This window comes from Sarcophilus harrisii, chromosome 1 (genome assembly GCF_902635505.1).
Source record: "Sarcophilus harrisii chromosome 1, mSarHar1.11, whole genome shotgun sequence".
Taxonomy (NCBI): domain Eukaryota; kingdom Metazoa; phylum Chordata; class Mammalia; order Dasyuromorphia; family Dasyuridae; genus Sarcophilus; species Sarcophilus harrisii.
The window spans coordinates 233,303,669-233,326,835 of NC_045426.1; the positions used below are offsets into that span (position 1 = coordinate 233,303,669).

General features: G+C 35.4%; 2 protein-coding genes across 4 annotated transcripts in view; one reads left to right on the forward strand and one right to left on the reverse strand.

Moving 5' to 3' along the window:
* The window catches only part of DRC3 (dynein regulatory complex subunit 3), a 106,469-nt gene that overhangs the window by 57,450 nt on the left and 25,852 nt on the right, over positions 1 to 23,167 (forward strand). For all 3 annotated transcript variants that reach the window (XM_031938511.1, XM_031938508.1, XM_031938513.1), the window contains 2 exons: positions 19,794 to 19,925; positions 21,236 to 21,306. In XM_031938511.1, coding sequence (XP_031794371.1) covers positions 19,794 to 19,925; positions 21,236 to 21,306 — 203 coding nt within the window. The remainder of the gene's footprint in view (positions 1 to 19,793; positions 19,926 to 21,235; positions 21,307 to 23,167) is intronic.
* The window catches only part of ATPAF2 (ATP synthase mitochondrial F1 complex assembly factor 2), a 60,739-nt gene continuing 38,492 nt past the window's right edge, over positions 921 to 23,167 (reverse strand). Inside the window, exons 8-9 of the transcript XR_004229582.1 lie at positions 4,051 to 4,175; positions 921 to 1,851 (exon numbers count right to left, since the gene is read on the reverse strand). The gene's annotated coding sequence lies outside the window, so the exon portion shown is untranslated. The remainder of the gene's footprint in view (positions 1,852 to 4,050; positions 4,176 to 23,167) is intronic.

A 23,167-nucleotide genomic window follows, 5' to 3' on the forward strand; every position in this document is an offset into this window, starting at 1 on the left:
ATACATATATCTTGTAAATAAAAAGCTACAATTTTGAAAAAAAGAGCTACTATACATTTTGCACATATGGGTCCTTTTCTCTTTTTTATGATCTCATTGGGATACAGATTCAATAGAGACAGACACTCTGGATCAAAGGGTTTGCACAGTTTGATAACCCTTTAGGCATAGTTCTAAATTGCTCTCAAATGGTTGAATCAATTTACATCTCCAACCAACAATGTATTAGTGTCCCAATTTTCCCACTCCCCCCCCCAACATTTATCATTATCTTTTCCTGTCATTTTAGCCAATCTGAGAGGTTTGAAGTGTACCTCAGAGTTGCCTTAGTTTGCAGTTCTCTAATGAGTAGTAATTTAGAGCATTTTTTCATCTGACTAAAAACGGCTTTAATTTCTTCATCTGAAAATTTTCTGTTCATATCCTTTGACCATTTATCAATTGGGGAATGGCTTGTATTCTTATAAATTTGAGTCACTTTTCTATTTATTTTAGAAATGAGGTCTTTATCAGAAACACTGGATATAAAAATTTCCCCAGCTTTCTGCTTCCCCTCTAATCTTTGCTGCATTGGTTTTATTTGTATAAAATATTTTTAATTTAATGTAATCAAAATTATTCATTTTATATTTCTTAATATTCTCTAGTTCTTTTATGGCAATAACGTCCTCCCTTTTCCATAGATCTGAGAAGCAGACTATTGCTTTTTCTCCTAATTTGCTTAGGGTATTACCTTTTCTGTCTAAATCATGAACCTATTTGACGCTATCTTGGTATAGGATATTAGGTGTTGGTCAATGCCTAGTTTCTGACATACTGTTTTCCAGTTTCCTAGAAATTTTTGTCAAATAGTGAGTTCTTATCCCAGAAGCTGGAGTCTTTTAAAAAGAAAAGTTAAAAGAAAAAAAGAGACAAAGTGAAGGGCTGTTTTAGAGAACTTATAGATCCAGAAGTCCAATGATCATTTATTCTGGCCATTGAAGCCTGCTTATGGTCATACTTAACCTAGCCTTTCATGAATGGAAACATCTAAAAACATGGTCTTTCCATCTAGTGTATTCCACAAAACTTTACTGATCAGGCTGGTCTCTAAATTTTATTAAGGTTGTTTTTCCATCCAATGTACAGCCTCTGCTTCCAGGGCCTCATCTGGTCCAGTTATCATTATACATACCATCAATATGTCCTCAGGAAGAATTAGTCCATTATTTTCCCTAATCAATCCTAGATTTTCATTAGTCTCTTTTCATGTTCTTCTAGTGTCTTCCTAGGGAAAATAAGGTCATCAAGGCATATTGACACTTTCAGATAGTACCTATCTCCAAATACTTCTTCAATCACTGGAATGTGGCAGGTGAAACTTATGCCTTGAAGCAGTTAATCAAACTGGAAATCCAATTGGGCAGATGAGAGGAGTCTTCTTTGTTTTCCTCTGCCTCCATGTCTGGTGGTAGCCGCTGTATAAGTCCAACGCTGAGAATCACTGGCTGCCTGACAGACAGGACATCTCGTACTCGCCATAGTGCAGTGCTCCATTTTGGTGCTTTTGTTCAACATCTAGTAAGCTACATATTTATATGTCTCCATTGTCCTCCATACCACCACTATGTATGATAGGTATGAGCTTCCAAAATCTGTGACAATGCTGTGACCAACTGTTTCTTAAGGTAGATTCTGAGATCTTCCAGCACAGATAAAAGACACTTCCTAGACTGTTCCCATAATGATTAGGAGTGAGTTGGATCCTGAAAATTGCTTCTTGGGCATATTTGACTTCCCATTCATTCCCTGAGATCATGATTAACTTCTTGGTGAACTTCTGCATCAGTTGATCATTCCATTCTTCTGGTACTGGGGAAATTAAAAAAATACAATTTCTTGGTATTGATTTGTGAGTTTGAGATATTCACTGCTATTGCTCATCTCTAAACTCGAGCCGATTTCAGCACAGGCCATCTCCTTAGTTAAAGTATGCAGGCATTGGGTCCCAGTTTGTTTGCAATATCCTGCCAGAATTTTAGATATCTGGAGTTGGTTCCAATCAGTGTTAACACTGCAAGGATAGATAATGTGTCTAATCACAACGAGATACGATCACCAGAAACCATAGTTGTTACCAACTTTTTGTGTTTTTTAGGAAACTTCTCGATTATTTTAATGTATTCCAAATATGGATAGTTTTTGTCACTCAGTCCACCAAGTCTCCCCTCTTCTTTTAGATATCATAAAGATATTTTCCTCAAATTTCTTATAGAATGATTGGAATACAATAGTAATTTGAAATTCATAGGCTGAGAATACATTGCATATTACATTCTCAATCTTTATCACCACCTCTATACTCTGGACTATGAGTCCAGATGGAATGGAACCATAATCATCTTAAAAGGTAACCTGCTGACTATTTTGGAGTCTGGGGTGAGTTCTTTGGCTCCACTGCCTCTTTCTGATTGTTGAACTATACATCTCGGCTTCCACAGAACCTCATGAGATTATGTGTTTTCATCTTCTCTACCACTGTAAGAGAAGATAGTTCAGCTTTTCTAGTTGACCCCTGTTAGTGATATTCAGTCTTTTCAGCAACAGTTTTGTTTAGGGATCCACCTACCATCAGATTTTCTGTGAATTTCTCCTATAAAAAATCTGTATCTGCAGGATAATTCACTCATCTTCTATGATCTACATAAAAGATGTTCCTGATATACATGGAATTAACTTTTTTGCAAGATAGGCTATGCAATGCCTTTCCCAATTTTTTGGAATGCTTTCTTCTAGTCTACCTATTCATCACGAATGCCATGACTTTTCCATTGCATTGCATTCTTTAGGAATATCCTTAAATAAATTTAACCCCATAGTCCTTGGCCATTTGGGTCAATTTGTTCACATCTGCTTCTCTTTCTGTCTGTATCAATAAAAGGTTCTCCAACTATGTTATGATTTAGATAACAATTCTTCTTTGCACTGAATAGTCTTGGCATATTTGACAAATATCTTAGGCAGGGCAGGCCTGTAGAAATATTGGTTTTGCAAGAATTATTAAGGACCTGTTATGTGCCAGGAATTGTATGAATGCTAGTGATACAAAGAAAGATAAAAATGAACAGACTCTCCAGATGCTCACATTTCACTAAATGAGAGGACATGTGAACAACTATATACAAATAAGCTACATACAGGATAAATAATCACAGAGTGAAGGCACAGTGTTAAAGAGATTAGGCTTATTAAACTCTTTAATAGCATTTTATTTTTCCAATACATGCAAAGATAGTTTTCAGCATTCACCTTTGCAAAACCTTGTGTTCCAAATTTTCCCCCCTTTCTTCTTCCCTCCTCCTCTTCCCCAAGACAGCAAGCAATCTGATATGGGCTAAACTTGTACAATTGTTTTAAATATATTTCTTTTCTCCTTCTTCTTCTTCTTCTTTTTTTACTGAGGCAATTGAGGTTAAGTGACTTGCCCAAGGATCACATAGCTAGGAAATGTTAAGTCTCTGTGGTAAAATTTGAACTCAGGTCCTCCTGACTTCAGGGCTAGTGCTCTATCCACTGCGCCACCTAGCTGCCCCTAAACATATTTCTAAATTTGTCATACTATGCAAGAAAAATCAGATCAAAAGGGGAAAAACCATGAGACAGAAAAAAAAAAAACCCCAAAACCCATGGCTTATTAAATTCTTACTCTAGTTCTCCAGGGAATGATTTATCTAAAACTAGTTTTTAGCTCATGTTTAGGTCTCTCCAAAAGAGGGGAGTAAAAAGGTAGTCAATGTACAATCTGAATCATGTATCAGAAAAGTATTTCTTTCCTGCACATAAAAAATACTAAATATAGAACACTCAGAAGTACCCATTTGACAGGAACAAACTTAAAACAATAGTCAGTAATAACTGGGCAAGCCAATATGCTTGTCCAGGATGTTAGTACTTAAACTTCATCTAAATAAAAAGAATTTTATAGACCTACTCTGTAGGCTTTAGATTTCACCTTAGCTGTCCTTAGACAGTAAATGTCTGTTAGCCAGATGAAGCCAAATTTGGACTTACCTCTTTCCAAGGGTTCTAAAGTAGTTGCCAGGGACTTCTCTTCAGTGACAACTGAACCTCTCAAACTCCCAAAGTGAGCTTCTACCGTGGATACATCCATGTAGATTAGGGAATCAATTGTTGTTCTAAGGAAAGGACAAACAGAAGAGCCTGGTCAGTGCAAAGTCAGATTCAGGTCTACCAGTCAGTCACTGATTAAGCAGTTCCATGTACCAGACCCTGTGCTAATAAACTCAGGGCAAGACAAAGAAAGGGGAAAAAAAAACCATCCTTGAATATAGTCTCATAATTAAGATAACACGCAAACAGTGACACATGAACAAAATATATAGAGGATAAATTGGAAATAATCAACAGCAAGTGTTAATATTAAAGAGGAAAAAAGAAAGGCTTCTTGCAGAAGGTAGTACTTTAGCTAAGACTTGAAGGAAGTCAAGGAAGCTAGATGAAGAGGGGGCAAAAAGTGAAAATGCCTAGAGTTGGGAGTTGGAGTATCTAGTATGAGGAATGGCAAGGAAACCAGTCACTGGATCACAGAGAATGGAGTGAGGGGAGGCAGGGTATAAAGGGTAATAATAAGACTGGAAAGGGAGGAGGCAGTCTAGAGAGAGATTTAAAAGCCAAGCGGAGTTTTTTTTACTTTTTGCCGGAGGCATAGGGAATTATTGAAATTTATTGAATGGGGAATGGGGTAATGTGATCAGATCTGTGCTTATAGGAAGATCAGTCTGATAGCTGAGCAAAGGATGAGGGAAACTTGAGGCAGGAAGACCCTCAAGAAGGCTATTGAAAAAGTTCAGTTATAAAGTGCTGATCAACTTGGTGGCAGTGCCAGAGGCAAGAAGGAGCATGTGCAAGAGATGTTAGAGAGGAAGAAATAACTTGCACTTCACTGAATATTGGAAGTGAGAAAGTGAGGAATTGAAAATGACTCTTCAGGTTATGAACCTAGATCACTGAGGAAATGGTAGTACCCTCCACAACCCAAGGGAAATTTGGAAGAAGGGAGGCTTAGGGGGGGAAGAAGAGTTCAGTTTTAGACATGATCAATTTAAGATGTTTACAGGGTATTGTTACAGTGGAATAAAGAAACCAAGTTTCATTCAGCCAAACGATTTATTTGGCAAAGCAGATGATTACAAAAACAAATTGGGGCCAAGGCTTTCAGGACCAAGGACACTGGTTATTGATTTCTACAGAGTTAATATAAATTTGGAGAAAGTAAAAAACAGTTGTGGATTATAGGCATTGAGACAACTGTTTTATTATTATTGGGGAGAATCACAAAACACTGAAGAAAGAGGGAAAGGGGTAGTTTTGTGACATTTCTTAGATCAAGTGACAGTTGGGAGGGGGTAGTAATCTTGTGACTTCCAAGAAGTTGAAACTTAACTTCACAAAATAGTGGATAAGGGCAAAATGGAGTCCCTAATACTATTTTTAAAATATTTTATTTTTCCAAATATACATATAGTTTTTAACATTCATCCTTGTGAGACTTTATGTTCCAAATTTTTTAATCCCTCTCTCTCTTGCCCTCTCCTCCCAAGAAAACAAGCCATTTAATTTAAAACATGCGCACTCCTTTTTAAAGTATTTCCATATTTATCATGATGTGCAAGAAAAATCAGGCCAAATGGGAAAAAATGAGAAAAAAAGCAAACAAACAACAAAAAAGGTGAAAATATGCTGTTTTTTTTTTTTTTTTTTTTTTTTTTTTATTTAATAGCCTTTAATTTACAGGATATATACATGGGTAACTTTACAGCATTAACAATTGCCAAACCTCTTGTTCCAATTTTTCACCTCTTACCCCCCCCCCTCCCCTAAATGGCAGGATGACCAGTAGATGTTAAATATATTAAAATATAACTTAGATACACAATAAGTATACATGACCAAAACATTATTTTGCTGTACAAAAAGAATCAGACTCTGAATTATTGTACAATTAGCTTGTGAAGGAAATCAAAGATGCAGGTGTGCATAAATATAGGGACTGGGAATTCAATGTAATGGTTTTTAGTCATCTCCCAGAGTTCTTTTTCTGGGTATAGTTAGTTCAGTTCATTACTGCTCCATTAGAAATGATTTGGTTGATCTTGTTGCTGAGGATGGCCTGATCCATCAGGACTAGTCATCATCTAGTATTGTTGTTGAAGTATATAATGATCTCCTGGTCCTGCTCATTTCACTTAGCATCAGTTCATGTAAGTCTCTCCAGGCCTTTCTGAAATCATCCTGTTGGTCATTTCTTACAGAACAGTAATATTCCAGAAAATATGCTGTTTCAATCTATGTTCGGTCTCTATAGTTTTTTCTCTGGATGCAGATGGCATTTCAATCCCAAGTCTATTGGAATTGTCTTGAATCACCACATTGTTGAGAAGAGCCAAGTCCATCATCACAGTTGATCATCACATAACCTTGCTGTTACTGTGTACAACATTCTCCTGGTTCTACCCACTTTACTCATCATTAACTCATGTAAGTCTTTCTAAGCATTTCTGAAATCAGCTTGCTCATCATTTCTTATAGAACAATATTCCATTATATTCATATACATTGTCATTCCTCAATTGATGGGCATCCACTCAATTTCCAGCCCCTTGCCATTATAAAAAGAGCTGCTATGAACATTTTTTCCATCTTTTATGATCTCTTTGAGATACAGACTCAGTATTATAACTGGATCAAATGATCTGAAGCCAGAATGCAGAGAGTTAAGAAAGGGGTGAGAGGAAAGGAAGGAGAAGCATTAATGGTAGACAGCTTTTTCAAAGAGTTTAGTCAAAAAATATTATGACAAACATACAACACTGGCTACTGGACCAAGATGACTTTAAAGGAAGAAATGAAGCTGGGGAACTTCCCCCCTCCCTCAAATAAATTCTAGCACAGTTCTTGGTTGAATAGAATGGTTTAAGAGTGGGGTGGAAAGTATCTTTCTTCTTTCTAGGATGCGGAAATCTGTATCTTTGGCAATTAGGGGTCTACAAAAAAACCCAACTTCATTTGACTTTAGCTTAGTTTTGGAATCATCTTCTGTGTAGTTTAGAGATATAGGAAGAATAATGAAATTGCAATTAATTGCATGATTAAATGGCAATCAATTGCATGTCATAGTCCCTGACGTTATGATTGTCTTTGAGAACAAAGGACAAATAACAGCAACAACAATGACATACTATTACAATTATTATCTTCTTTGATCCTCACACCAATCCTGCCCAATCCTTGGGAGGAGAGGGCAATCCTTACGTGATACTATTATTTCCCTTATATAGATAAGAAACTGAGACAAATTGAAGTTGTAACTATTTGCCTAAGATACTGATAGTACATGTTTGAAACTATATTTGAATTCCCATCTTCCTAACTCCAAGTCTGAACAGACACACTATCCACCGTGTCACCTAGCTGCCCTTAAAAAAGGAAAAAGAAATGTAGGATGATAGCTAGCAGAAATAGATGCATCCAGTGAAGTTTTTTGTTGTTGTTTATGAATTTTTTTTGTTTGTTTCTTGATGTTTGTGAGGCAATTGGGGTTAAGTGACTTGCCTGGGAAGTTTTTTGTTGTTGTTTATGATTTTTTTGTTTGTTTCTTGATGTTTGTGAGGCAATTGGGGTTAAGTGACTTGCCTGGGCTCACACACCTAGTAAGTGTACTGTGTCTGAGAGAGGATTTAAATTCAGGTCCTCCTGACTTCAAGGCTGGTGCTCTATCCACTGCACCATCTAGCTGCCCCCAGTGAAGGGTTTTAAGGGTGGAGGAAATATAAATTTATTTGTGGGCAGTAGGAAATGAGCTAGTAGACTGAGAGAGATTTAAGATAAATGAGAGAGTAGAAGGCAGTCTGCTGCAGAAGACATGGAATGGGATTGCTTGTACATGAGGTAGGAATTTGCCTTGACAAAGAGAAGGCCACCTCTTCGTGTGAAACAAGGTGGAAAACATGTGGCAGAAGATGGAAAGGAGAATAAGGAGCCATGTTTTTCAGTGAAGTATGAGGCAAAGTTGTCAGCTTAGAGGATGGGGGAGAGGAGCCAGAGGAGGCTTATAGAAGGATGGAAAAGTTTGGAAAAGTCACCGATGGTGAAAGGCTTGGGTAGACCTAAAAGGATGCCCTTGCTGCCATTAGCGTTAGTTAAGTTCTTAGCAATCCACTGTTTCTGATGGAGGAGTGTGAAAAAAGAGCTACTTGCCACATGGAGAAGACAAGGAAGAAGAGTGCCAGTTATTGCACTTGCAAAAGACCATTACATGATCTGTTCTTCTTGCTCAATGGGCAAGAAGGCAGTTGCTTCTTCCAAGTACAAGAATTCTTCAGGATTGAGTCTCGTGTAGGGTTGGCTAGAAGCAGCAACTTGTGATCCCTGGGTTGAGCTGGCACATGTGGTTTCAGAATTGGGAATGTGAGCTTTCTGGATTTCTGTTTGTACCAGCTTTCCCTTACCATACACAAAAAGGTCCCATTACTGATGCTTATTAGAGCTGTTTCCATTTTTTAGTTTCCTGAGGTTCTAGGGCAGTTCTTGGTGGAATAGGATGGCAAGAGTGGAATGGGAAGTTCATCCTGCTCACCTCTTTCTAGGAAGCAGAAATCTGTTATCTTTGGCAACTAGGAGCCTACAAAGAAAACGATTTCACTTGGCCTGAGCTTAGTTTTTTTTTAATTACCAAAAAATCAGTATGCATTTATTAAATACTACGTGTCAGGAACTATGCTTGGTGTTGACAGTACAAATATGAAAGAGAGACAGGTCCTGCCTACTAGAGGGATATGAAACATTCAAGAGAAGTAAGTACAAGATAAACCCAAAAGAAAGAATAAGTGATTTAGGGAGAGAAGCATAAACAAAACAGGGAATGAAAAATATTTGGAAAGGTGGAAAGGAGGGAGCGGGAAGGGAAAATATTGAGAAAGACAGACACAGAGATAATAATAATTACTAGTATTTATGGCATGAACTTTAACCGAGTTCATTTGGTCTCCATTATCAGAATAATGAAACAAGTCCATTCTGTCTTATTTTCATGGAATGATATAAAGCTGGAGCTCACTGGACTTTCTGGACTTTCTATTCTATCCCGGTCTCCAACTTTGATATTATCTACTTAGTATCTTTAAACAACCTTTACTCAGACAGCAACATCTCAATTCATTGCTCCCTAGATCTTACTTTCACTCTTCCATCTCCCCTGGCTATAAAATATTGGTTTTCCCGAACCCAATTGCTGAGTTTCCCATCAATTTAGAGATGTAAGCAGAATAATGAAAGTGCAATTAATTGCATAAGTAAGTGGCAAACAAAACATCCTAAGGAGCTTTCTTTCCTATCTAACTAGATTTTTCATTTTCAAGGAACAGCCTCAGTGCAGAGGCACTATCTACTCTTTGTTCAAAAGAGTTTGTTTTCTTCCTTAGATACTGCTTATAAATACTGATCTAAGAAGGGTTGGGGCAAGAGCTTCATACAAATTCCAAGACTTCAATATATTAATATAGCAACATGAACGCACATCTTCTCTAGCCAGCAATATTAATTTTATTTTACTGAGGAAGGCTGGTGCTTGCAGTTACAAAAAACCTAAATAGTAAACTTATTCTTATATACTTTATGAACAGGAATATAGGACAACACAGACCAGACATTATGGAACAGGTTGCATTTGTAATCTTCAAATATTGATGATTATTGAATATCTAGGAAGGTTGCGGATTGAGCTTCCTTTGGATACTTTGCTAGGGTAATAGAATCAGCACAAGGTTTAAGGACCCTCTGAGTCTGTTCACAAACCAAAGTTCCCTGCCATTTTTTCCCCCAAAGTAACATTTATTTAGGAGAAGAAGTTACAGACAAAATGATGTGGCCCCAGGAGAAGTAAATTTGGGAAAGCATTAGGGTTATCAAGGAAAGGAGTCTGGAAGAATCCATTCAAGGAATATGCCATGAAGTATGAATATGCCATTAACTGGCAAGCTAAATCCATACATTTAGCTAAAAGAGTTAGTTATAAGAATGAAAAAGATATCATGAGGCATGATGGTGGATGAGAGAAAAGGCACCATGAGACAGAACACTGTAGTGGGCTGACCCAAAAAGGATTCAGCTCATTTTCTTTGCTTATAATGCAAGGAAGCACTTGATCTTTATAAAAATGCTAATATGTGGAAAGGACTGGTTCTTATAAAAAGAGTTTTTCCATACCTTTAACCCTTATCATGGTGGATTCAGTTACATAGTGATAGTAAGATTTGTAAATTACTTGGGATATTTTCTGAAATAATTAGTAGAAATTATATATAACAGGAGAAGCTGAACATTGTGGTAATAACATTGAACTGTTTCTATAAGTTTTGGGTCTGAAAGTTCTAGACAGACATTTGACAAACATGCTGGAACAAAAATTTCTAAGGATGTTTGATCCCTAGGAAAAGCAAAGATTATTTTGGTTATTCCAGTTTATGCATTGAAATTTTCACATTATTCAGTGGATATAAGAGCCAGGCCTGGAGCCTAGCAAATGACAACCCTCCCCATTCAAAAGGAAAAGCAAAACTTTGAGAAATTGAGTCAAGGGTATCAGGACTTCATTTATAGACCTGTCTCTCCAGCAATCTAATACATATACCAAGATAATAGATTAAAATGGAAATGTCCCACTTAATACTCCAGGAGGTAGCCTGCTAATATCTTCCTCTTACATGTTCAGTTGATGACTTATCAGCATAAATACTTTTGCCATGAATCAAAATGAGGTCACAGACAATAAGGGAAGCACATCTACAATCCCCAAAAGGTTCTATTTTCACCTCACAAGTTTTACTGTTTACAATTAAGGTAGATAGCTAGGTGATACAGTAGATAGAGTGCAGGGCCTGAAGTCAGGAATATTCATCTTCTTAAGTTCAAATCTAGCCTCAGAAACTTAGTAGCTGTATGACTCTGGGCAAGTCACTTAACTCTGTTTGCTTCAGTTTTCTAATCTGTAAAGTGAGTTACAGAAGGAAATGGCAAACCACTCTATTATCTTTTGTCAAATAAAACACCAAGATGGAGTTTCAAAGAGTTAGATATAATTAAACAACAAAAATTTTGAAGTCAACATTAATATTGGAATTGGTTTACAATTGTAATACCTAACAATAATTTTGTTCTTTTGTGCTTAAGAACTTCTAGCCTATTTATTGTCTTTCTTATTTCCAGCTTTGCCTCTCATTCTTAGATATGCTTTCAGGACACATTTCAAACCAAACACTGATAATGATATAAATAAATAACCACAAAAATAAATAACAATTATAGGGTTTTATGTAGAAAGTGATGGGAAAGTGGGGAATGAACTTTATCACCTAAAACAGGTTACAGACATTCGATAAAAGAAAAAAGAAATCCTTCATAATTTACATTTTAGGTCATGGTATTATATCATCCCTTCTGGGCTACTTCCCCAAACTTCCACTCATACTGGAAGGTTGGGTCCCAAAGGGAGACTCGTTCTCCCTAGTTTAAGGATATTCTGTGAATCTATACTCCTAAAATAACTGGTGACTTTCCCTTTACAATCAAATGATAGATACAATTAACTGAGCAAAAACATTTACTAAGGTAACAGAGGAAGAATATAAGATGCAAAACATTCCTGTTAGAAACTAAAAACAGAATAAGGCACAAATTTGAAATGTTATGGTGGTGAGACATAAATGTTGGGAATACTTATAAAACCAACATCTCTGATATTTGAGATTCCTTCTGTCATGGAGTCATCATACTACTGTCCCCAGATACAGGACTTCTTCTGGGTGTGTTGCTTATTATCCTCTGGGGGAAACTCTTCCACATAACTAGCTCTCCATTGAACCCATGGTTATCTCTTTTCTGCTGCTTGGAGTCAAGCTCTTTGAAGTTCCTTTCTTTCGTGCCTAGGAAATGGAGATGGTTTGGCACAGATATCACACTTCAAAAAGCTACTTTTGACCTAGGCTGATTGCAGAACTGGTGTTTTTTTGGTGGCCATTCTTCATCCAGTCAACAGAGATGAATTTTAATCAAGGAAAACTTTACATTTTATAAAGACAGAGACACACTTTTTCTTTTTTTCTTTTTTTATAACTTTATATTTACAAGATATATGCATGGGTAATTTTTCAGCATTGACAATTGCAAAACCTTTTGTTCCAACTTTTCCCCTCTTCCCTCCATCCCTTCCCCCAGATGCAGGTTGACTAATACATGTTAAATATGTTAAAGTATAAATTAAATACAATATATGTATACATGTCCATACAGCTATTTTGCTGTACAAAAAGAATCGAACTTTGAATAGTGTACAATTAGCCTGTGAAAGAAATGAAAAATTCAGGCAGACAAAAATATAGGGATTGGGAATTCAATGTAATGGTTCTTAGTCATCTCCCAGAGTTCTTTTGCTGGGTGTAGCTGGTTCAGTTCATTACTGCTCTATTGGAACTGATTTGGTTCATCTCATTGCTGAAGAGGGCCACATCCATCAGAATTGATCATCATAGAGTATTGTTGTTGAAGTATCTCCTGGTTCTGCTCATTTCACTCAGCATCAGTTCATGTAAGTCTCTTCAGGCCTTTCTGAAATCATCCTGCTGGTCATTTCTTACAGAACAATAATATTCCATAACATTCGTATATCACAATTTATTCAGCCATTCTCCAATTGATGGGCATCCACCCAGTTTCCAGTTTCTGGCCACTACAAAGAGGGCTGCCACAAACATTCTTGCACATACAGGTCTCACTAACTTTTTTTTTTTTTTTTTTAAGGAAAAACTTGTTTATTTAAAATTTTATTTTAATAGTACATTATTTTTCTATTCATTTTCTGGAATGGGTTAGATATAATGCTGATAAGGGCACAGAAGAATATCAAGAAAATAGAGGCAGACCATCATGGGGGAAGAGTTAAGCTAGATTAGTGAGCAGAGTTCTAGCCTCAATGTCCCAAGTTTAAGTTCAGCCTCTGACATGTATGTAGACTGTGTGGTGCTTGGCAAGCTACTTGACCTGTCAATGGTTTAGATAAATCTGTAAGTTGATGAGTACCCTTTACTGATGAAATCACAGGTTCATTCTGCATCCCTCTTGAATTGTTCCCTTCTTGAATGTATTCTACATTTTCTGCAGTTCTCTGTTGGCTGCCTGCCCTTACCATGGTTGTTAAACAGATGCAAATATCCTCACTATAGGTCAAAACCTTGACAGACCAATTTAGAGGCTTTATATGTATTTGTTATACATTTATTGCATTATTTGATCCAGAAAGGGAAACATTTCAAACAAAGCAATTACAAAATTAAGATTAATATAAAATTACTACAAATATTGTATTAAGGCATGATTCTTATTGTCTTTGGTATCCTCTCCCTGTGTTGCATTTTGGGAAGGCATGGTTAGAGTGGTATTGATCCTAGAGAAGTTGGCAGTGCTATAATGTTTAAGTTGTCTAGTTCCCAAAGCTAATATGTGTTATATAACATATTCTACCAGGATATTAACAACTCTTCTGTGTCCTCTGGTAGTGTGATAGGTTACAGGAGGCTGGTATTCTACCCACTACACCAACTAGCAGCTCTAAACTTGTAATTTCTGCTTCATTATTTTCCTCCGTAGCTTTGTTCTAAACGGTTTCTAAAGGTTCATAATTATCCTCACTCAATGGTTGTTACAGGAGCATATTTTCAAACAGGACTTTTCATTCATTTTTACATTTAAATTGAGAATATATAAACCCTTAAGATTGCTTACTTTATAGTTTCAAAGTTATGGCTTAAACATTTCAAACCATAGTGTTCAAAATTCTTAACTAGGTCACATATAAGAATTGTTTCAGTGCATTTCAGCATGACATTGTTTTGTTCAGAGATGAAACACAAATACACCTTTTTATTTTATAGATATTCCAAAAGTTTTAGAAATTTGAAGCCATTTAACTTTGGTGATTAGTACATTTTAGTAAATCAAACTTAGTCATTTACATTCTTATAGGTCTGCTTCAAAAATTGGCATATAATTTACAGAAATAAACTAAAATGTTCTTTGATCAAATTGGGGGGAAATTAGCTTAAAATTAATATAAAATCATTTTCCTGTAATGAGAATTAATTAAATTATATAACTACACACATTATGAACTTAAACAGCTTCTGATGATAAATTATATATTATCACCATTCTGCTCTGTTATACCACGTGGAGAATATGTCCCTCATTTTGAGAGAGACACAAAGACAGAGACAGAGAGTATGTTCACGTATATCAGGATGAATTCATATACATATTCTAAAAAATCTTAATTCTCAGTCTAACAGTCTATAGTGAAGTATGTTCAAAGAAATTCCACTATGAAATTAAGTATAAAAATATTCACATCAAAATCCAGTGCACCAAACCCATGGATTGCAACTTCCAAAATGACATTATTTCATGATCCTCTACAGAGTAAGAAATTCTGTACTTCAAGAAAATCTCAGGAGTGAGTGAGAGAAAGTAAGGGTCTTTTTCTATCTTTATTTTTGGATAGCCTGACATGCAATTTTCATTTTAAACTGCTGTCCTGACATCTATTTGACCTTTACTCAGTATCACTTGTTGGGCTCACAGACATTTCCTCAACTAGCATCATGAAATTTAGAACTGGAAGAGTTGAGAGTTTAGAGATTATCTGATATGTTTTTACTTTTGATGACAAGTTAATGATCCCATCCCTACAATCTTAGTGGGCTTGTCTTAACTTTCCTCCAACTTTGCACTTGATCCTTCTCTAAAAGTCCCATGTGCCTTTTACAATGATGCTCCCAGTATTCCCAGCTTACCTGTGTGATCTAAGCTCACACAATTTCAAAAACGATTTCTATAGTTCAAATATTTAACATTATGATGAAGTTTCCTCTAAAGATGTGTTATGATAAAGGAAGCCCAAATCTAAAACTTTCCCCTAACAATCTTATATGTGCAAGGTAATAGAAGTATTATTGTTCCCATCCTGAAGATTAGGAAAGTGATGCTCAGAGAAAGATTTGCTTATAGAAAATGAAGATCATAGTCAGGATTTACACTTAAGTTTTCTGATTCCTTGTCCAACCTGATTTCTACTATACCACATTGCCTCTGCTACAATAGGATAATAAAAGCAGATTACTTAAATGACAAGTAAAGGAGTTAGAGTATATTACTGTATATTATATATTATTATACATGTTATATATAATATATAAAACATAATTACTGTATATAATTATCAAGGAAGTTAGAAGGCCAAGATCCTCTCTCATCCTCTCATAAATTCCACTCCCTCATGCAGATGTGGAGCATTGATCTTCACTAATCAGGAAAGTCTGCTGCAGATGATCTTTGAGTCAATTGCGTGTGTGTGTGTGTGTGTGTGTGTGTGTGTGTGTGTGTGTGTGAGAGAGAGAGAGAGAGAGAGAGAGAGAGAGAGAGATTGTATTATCTCCCCTAACAAAACCCTTGTAATAAATATGCAGAATCAAATGTATCATGTATTTCTCTCAAGCTACACTCTGAAGATAATTTCTATGTGGCAATTAACTAGCATCTCAATTAACTATTTACATCAGTTAGCTTTTACAGAAGAATATTGCTTCAAAGATATAACAAGAAGAAATACATGAACATTTTCTTTCAAAATCTCAGGTTATAATCTTCCCTATATGACCTTGTTCTCTATGAGGAATGGGGGATTAGACTCATGGCTTAAATCAGGGGTCCTCAAACTTTTTAAAAAGGGAACCAGTTCACTGTCCCTCAGATTGTTGGAGGGCCGGACTATAGTAAAAACAAAAACTTTTTTTTGTGAGTCTTTAAATAAAGAAACTTCATAGCCCTGGGTGAGGGTGATAAACGTCCTCAGCTGCTGCATCTGGCCCACTGGCTGTAGTTTGAGGACCCCTGGGCCTTAAATCATTTCCTATATAGTGTTAGTCCCACCAAATTTAAGTTCAGAATCCCCTTGCTAGCTTCTCAGACAGGGTTGGATATTAGCTTGGAGTCTGAAGTTCCAAGATTCCCATGGCTTGAGCTTCCAGGTTAGGGACTTCACTCTCTGACCATAGAAATGGAAAAGGACAAAGAAAACAGAACAAAATCTTAGAACAAAATTCCAAACCCGTTTGTTAGGGCCCCATGGTAGTGGAGGGGATGAGAAAGGAATCCTCTGGTATTTCTACTTTACCACCAGGTTTCACCTCCTATGAGTTCTTCATGCCTAGATACAAATGTAAGGATTACCTGTATTGTCAGGTAATAGTAAAAATGTAGACAGTTCGGGCAATTTGGACAATGGAAAAGGGTTGTTTCCAGCCATGAAGTAGGCCAATGCAGGATGTTCATGCATATGCCAGTCTTCTTGTCTTCCAGGAGAAGTTTCAAGTGACTTCCAAATGGGGGTTATCACTTTAGATAGTCTGGGCTTGCCATTAGACTAGTAAAATCCTACACTAGTCATGTCCAAGATCACATGTCTTATTCTGCACCTTGAGCCTATCACCTATATGCCAGGAGGTTATTATTGGTATTGTTCAGCAGTTTCAGTCATGTCTAACTCTCCATGATCCCACTTGGGGTTTTCTTTGACAAAGATATAATTGGAGTGATTTGCCATTTCCTCCTCCAACTCATTTTACAGATGAGAAAACTAAGGCAGGGTTATATGTCTTGACCAGGGTCACACAGCTGGTAAGTGTCTGAGACCAGATTTAAACTCATGAAAATGAGTCTTCCTAGTTCCAAGCCTAGTGCTATATCATATACACTGTACCATCTAGCTGTCCCCCAGGCAAGAGGTGGGTACCATTTCTTTCACTGGTCCTTTGAAGTCATAGTTGGTCATTGATTGATTAATCAAAAAGCCATTGATTAAAGTTCTTAAGCTTTTCAAAGTTGTTTTTCCCTACAACATTATTATTGTATAAATCATTCTCTTAGTCTTGCTTTACTCTGCATAAATTTATACAAGTCGTCTTAGGTTTATCTGAATCCATTTCTTTTATTATTTCTTATATTACCTTCTTATACTAGAATTTACCATAATATACCATTATTTATTGCATTACCTCAATTGATGAACATCCCTTTAGTTTGAGTTTGAGTTCTTTGCTGCAACAAATAGAACCACTATAAATATTTTTTTACATATAAGTTTTTCACTCTGATATGATGAGGAACAGGCTTAATTACAGTATCACTGGATTTTTTTTTCATCTTAGGGCTAAGCTGATCAACAACAATTTGTATATGGTTTCATTTTTTTGTGATAACAATGGCTGTGTGTGTGCTTCTCCTAACCACATTCAAAACATCTGACCCTTATCACAGGAAATAAAAATTGTGTTAATTAGTTTTCTGTCAATTGAGCACTGGATTTGGTGTCAAACATTTGTTTTTTCTGTTTTGTTGTGTTTTTCATTTTATGGTTTTTAAAATAGGCAGAACTCCAAGAAAATATGTAAATGCTGCAGCTTTTAAAGATGATCCCATTTCAACTTAATTAGAGCCATCTTAGTGACTGCTGGGGTGGGATCATTTGCACTGAAGGGCAAAGGAAAAATGTAGTTGAAAATGAAAAATAGCTCCAAGAACTGGGCAATTTCCAGGGATTGATATTGATTCCAAAACACTATGGTATGGGCTTCTTAAATTTGGAAAAATATCAAGAAAACCTTTTTTTTTTTTTTTAACTATGCCCAAAGAGTTATCAAACTGGGCATATCCTTTGATCCAGCAGTGTTTCTACTGGGCTTATATCCCAAAGAGATCTTAAAGGAGGGAAAGGGACCCACATGTGCAAAAATGTTTGTGGCAGCCCTTTTTGTAGTGGCTAGAAACTGGAAACTGAGTGGAAGTCCATCAGCTGGAGAATGGCTGAATAAGTTATGGTACATGAATGTTACAGAATATTATTATTCTATAAGAAACAATCAGCAGGATGATTTCAGAGAGGCCTGGAGAGACTTACATGAACTGATACTGAGTGAAATGAGCAGAACCAAATCATTGTACATGGCAACAAGATTTATATGATGATCAATTCTGATTGATGTGGCTCTCTTCAACAATGAGATGATTCAGACCAATTCCAGTGATCTTGTGATGGAGAGATTCATCTGCACCCAGAAAGAGGACCGTGGAAACTGATTGTGTTTCACAACATGGTATTTTCATTTTTTGTTGTTGTTTGCTTGCATTTTTTCTGTTCTCATTTTTTTCCTGTTTGCTTTGATTTTCTATGTGCAAGATAATTGTATAAATATGTATGTGTATATTGGATTAACATATTTCTACCATGTTTAATATATATTGGACTACTTGCCATCTAGGGGAAGAAGTGGGAGAAGTGGGGGATGTTCGAACACAAGGTTTTGCAAGGGTTAATGTTGAAAAATTATCCATGAATGTTTTGAAAAAAAAAAAGCTTTAATTTTTTTTTTTTTTAACATGCTGACCACTGTGATTAAGGGGGAAATGCTTGTTACAGAGAAGACAATGCAAGAATTTAATTTACATATTAGCTAATTTACACAATCTGAGGCAGGTCTTCTTGACTCTGAACTCATCTTACCATCTGGAGAAAACACTTTTGGGACATATGGAAGTTGAATTCAGCAACCCAACAATCATTTTTAAAGCATCTTCAGTGTACTTGATGCTAAAAATACACAAAGATGAACCTATTTCCTGTATTCAGAGAATTTATGTTCTGCCGCATTTATGTATTTGAAATGCTATCATATGAAAGAGATATTAGGCCTGTTCTCCTTGGCCCCCTCAGGGAAGGATGAAGAAAGATAGGTAGAAACTGACAGAAGATAAATTTAGGTTTGATGCAAAGAAAAACTTCCTAACAATTAAAGCCACCCCCAAAGTGTAACTATTTCAGGAAGTAATGGATTTGTAGCTTCTGCAAATCTAGTACCATTACCCCAAACTTGAACTTATTTCCAGAAATGGCCAAGATAGTTTTGGCCCAATGAAAAACATGTAAAACTTTTCTTCCAATAATTTTATGATGCTTTTCTCCAACATCCCAGTCAGAAATGATCTCTCTTCCTCGTTCCTATGCACTCTGCTTTTCTTCCAGCATTTATCATCTTTAAGATTCTACTTTGTCTAACTTGCCAAAGCCTGCCTTTGTTATTCCTGGAAATAAATTTCAAATTTGAGGAGATCTACAGAATATTTGTGCATCATAGATACTCAATGTACATTTGTTAGATGAAAGTAGATGAAAATAATCACTCTTCACTCTAGTAAATTTCAAACAATGAAATACTAAATATCTCTTTTATAATTATGAATTACAATGTAAGACATATTTATGTTGTAGCTGGCTACATACTTCTAGGACCCAGTTTTAATTCACAGCTCACATTTACATAGTAGCTGTAGAACTCCTCTAACCAATTTGACTCACAGCAATTTGCCTTGTTCCTGAATTCCTATTAATACATAGGACAATAGGTTCAAGAGACTCCTAGATTTAGAGTATTGTTGAACAGCTGTCTTTATTGTTTACATTACTCTCTATATGTAAATCTTGCTTCTTCAATGAGATCATAAATTCAAAGCCAGGTGTTCAGCCTTATAAGTCTTATGCCTTCAGGCACAGTATTTGGTGCTCATAAAAGTTATTAATTAATTGTTAAATTAAAATGGACTGGAATGTTTAAGTTTCACATCTTTGTTTTCAGTATTTACATACCATTCGAAATTCAAATGACATACAATTTGTGGACAATAAAATGAGTGAATGTGCTGAAGAAATCAGTCGATTGTTTGATAGACTCATGACTTTAGAAATGCAATTGGTTGAACAGTTGGAGGTAAGGCAAAACCTTGATTATGTAATATTATCTTAATTGAGGAGTTAAAGAATCTTATTTATTAAGTAGAAGGCAGCAGCTGTACCAGTTGTCCAAAGAAGGGCACCAATTTCTTCCTCACAGAAAGCAGTGGGAGGATGGGGAGAAGCTTGGTGACTGTGTCATCAAGGTCAATGACAGCTGCATTCTTGGCAACTTTTTTTGAAACTTTACAAATACCCTTGGGCATTCCCATGTTAGAGGTCATATGACTCTGACATGGAAGTTGAGGCTAGGAAAAAAATCACAGACAACAAGGACAGTTTTGAAAATTGTGTTAAATTTATTATATATTTAAAAAGAATAAGCTATATATGATAGAGTTGCAGTTTCATATACAATCTTCTTTTTCTTTTCTACTAATTTCATGGAAATGCCCATTTTATTTAATATAAATTTCAGAATAAAAAAATAAACTTCAAATAGAGGTATAGTGGTATTTAAAAGTCGCAGTGGTCTTGTAAGAATCTGGGAATATGATTGAAAGAAATATGAAATGCTAAATTGTTCTCATTGGCCTGCTACTATATGAAGAAATCAGAGTATTCGCAGTGATGGTTTGATTAAAGTGGTTTTATCTTTTATCTTTGAAGATATTTTAAATAATTTTTACTTGAAAATTTTTTATTTTATTTGGATGTTTTCATATATACAAAGAGAGAATGCACACTCACTACCTCAATAATCTAATCTAAGAGACTTTTGATTTCACAAGGTAAACATGGGTACAGTAGATTAAGAAAATTGATGGACTGAGCAGCAAGGTGTTGCAATGGCAACCTATAGTCAGTAAGAGTTCTTTTCTAGAGTTCAAATCTAGCCTCAGAGTCTTTATTAGCTGTGTGACCCTAGGTGAGTCATTTAACCCTATTTGCTCAGTTTTCTCATCTGTAAAAAGAGCTGGAGAAGAAAATGACAAAGCCACTTCAGTATTTTTGCCAAGAAAAACCTAAATAGGGGTCACAAAAAATCAGACTTGACAGCTCAGTGAGCTATTATTCAAATATTTCTTCATATTTAAAATTGCACCTTAAATAATATATTGACTTTCCCATCACTAAAATAGCAGATGATTATTTCCTGCTACACAGAAAAGTATATGTAACACTTTAGAAAATGCAATTTTTGATATAAAGGAAAATATTTTAGGTAAGCTTCTAAAGGCCCAAATCAAGTTTTCAAACATGTTGAAATGAGTTTCATTCACTTTTCAGGATTAATTGGGTTGGTATCTAACAATTCAATATAGCTTTGCTCTTTGTCCTTTACAGGAAACGATAAATAATTTTGAAAGGAACATTATAGACATGGTGGGAGTATTTGTTGAAAATGTACAAGGCCTATATCCTTTCAATAGTATCTCTTCCATTGTTTATAGATGAAATCATAATATGTTGCTGAAATCTTTAAGATTACTCTTGCAGGTATGATCATTAAGTTGGTTAAAAATTTGTGGTTTTGGGGGGGGATATTACTGTTGAAGGGAGGATGTAAATTTTTTTATCATTATTGAAAAACTTTTATGTTTAAATGATTATAGACTTTCTCAAAGGAATTATAGTGGGAAACTATTTGTTTTAAAGATGGTCCCTATTCAAAAGATATTTAAAAGTTTTCTCTGGGAATTTGTCTGTAGAATAGGTTAGTATTCCACATAAGAAATTAATTTCATTACTTTTATAAACATACCTCATTTTTTTTAATCTTACCAATACAAACATTCCCTAGATTGATAATAGATATTATTTACCAAACTTAGAGTTGTGCACAAAGTAAATGAAACACAGTAAAATAAATAAGTAAAATAATTTTCATTGACATAAACTTACAACTGTTTTTACATCTTCAAATGGAACATCTCCTCCTTTGGCACATTCATTTCTTGTTAATTTTTTTAAACAAGATTTGGCATTAAGTTCACAAAATTCTGAAAACATTGTTTAATTCTTCATGAAACCACAACTGTATGGCACAGAGAGCAAGCATAACTTTGTAAATAGTCAATTATTCTAAGTTTAGCTTTGATTATAGGCCAGAAGTTTTCAATGAGGTTTAAATCAGGCAAGTTCCCAGGCTATTGATACATGTTTATCTCTATTTCTTAGCTAAATTTCTTAACCTTTTGAGATATATGTGTAGTATAGTACAAAGCTGTATTGTAATAACTCATTTCATTTGGGAATTTCTACACATCTGTAATAATTCTGTTCCTGAGCATGTCAATATATTTTAGTGTTCCCTCAAAAGGAATAAGATTGCTAGGCCCATTGGACATAAAAAATTCTCAAAACAGTTTTTGAAGGTGGATGTTTTACAATTTGATGAAGACATCTTGAGCTTACAGACTCACCTAGACTTCTGTCTATAGTTTTTGTATAGCCTTGAGTGAAAAAAACAAGTTTCTTTTTTTTTTTTTTTTTTTTTTTTTTTGTTGTTGTTGTTGTTGTTGTTTTTTATTTAATAGCCTTTTATTTACAGGACATATGCATGGGTAACTTTACAGCATTAACAATTGCCAAACCTCTAAAAAAACAAGTTTCATTAATAAAAATGACTTTTTTCCCATTCTTCAGTAATAATAGCTAGCATTTATGTAATACTTCTTAAGGGTTGTATAGTGCTTTACACATTGGTCCACACACACACACACACACACGCACACACACACAAAAAAAAAAACCCCATAAGGTGGGTGGTATTGTTACCTCTATTTAACAGATAAAGAAATTTTTTCTTAAATTAAAGCTTTTTATTTTCTTTTTGTTGTTGTTGTTGTTGGTTTTTTGTTTGTTTTTTGCTGAGGCAATTGGGGTTGTATCACACAATTAGGAAGTATTAAGTGTCTGAGGCCAGATTTGAATTCAGGTCCTCCTGACTTCAGGTTTGGTGCTGGTTTTGATCTCAGGTTTTTTCTTACTTTGTGCCTAACATTCTGTCCACTGGGCCTATTTACAATACACTGTTCTTTCATTATCTTTCACATTACAAGTGATTTTTCTTCATCCCAACAGTGAGTAGATTTTTTTTTTTAAAAACTAGCCTTCTAGTGACTCTTCCAACTTAATAGAAACCTTTGTCATATTGCAGAGGAATCAGTTTAACAGTCCTTTCAGCTGCCACAAACCTATGAAGGTCTTTTTCTCTAAGATGAATTAGGCTATTTTGCAATAATATTTTGTAATTACTTAGCATTGTTTTTCATT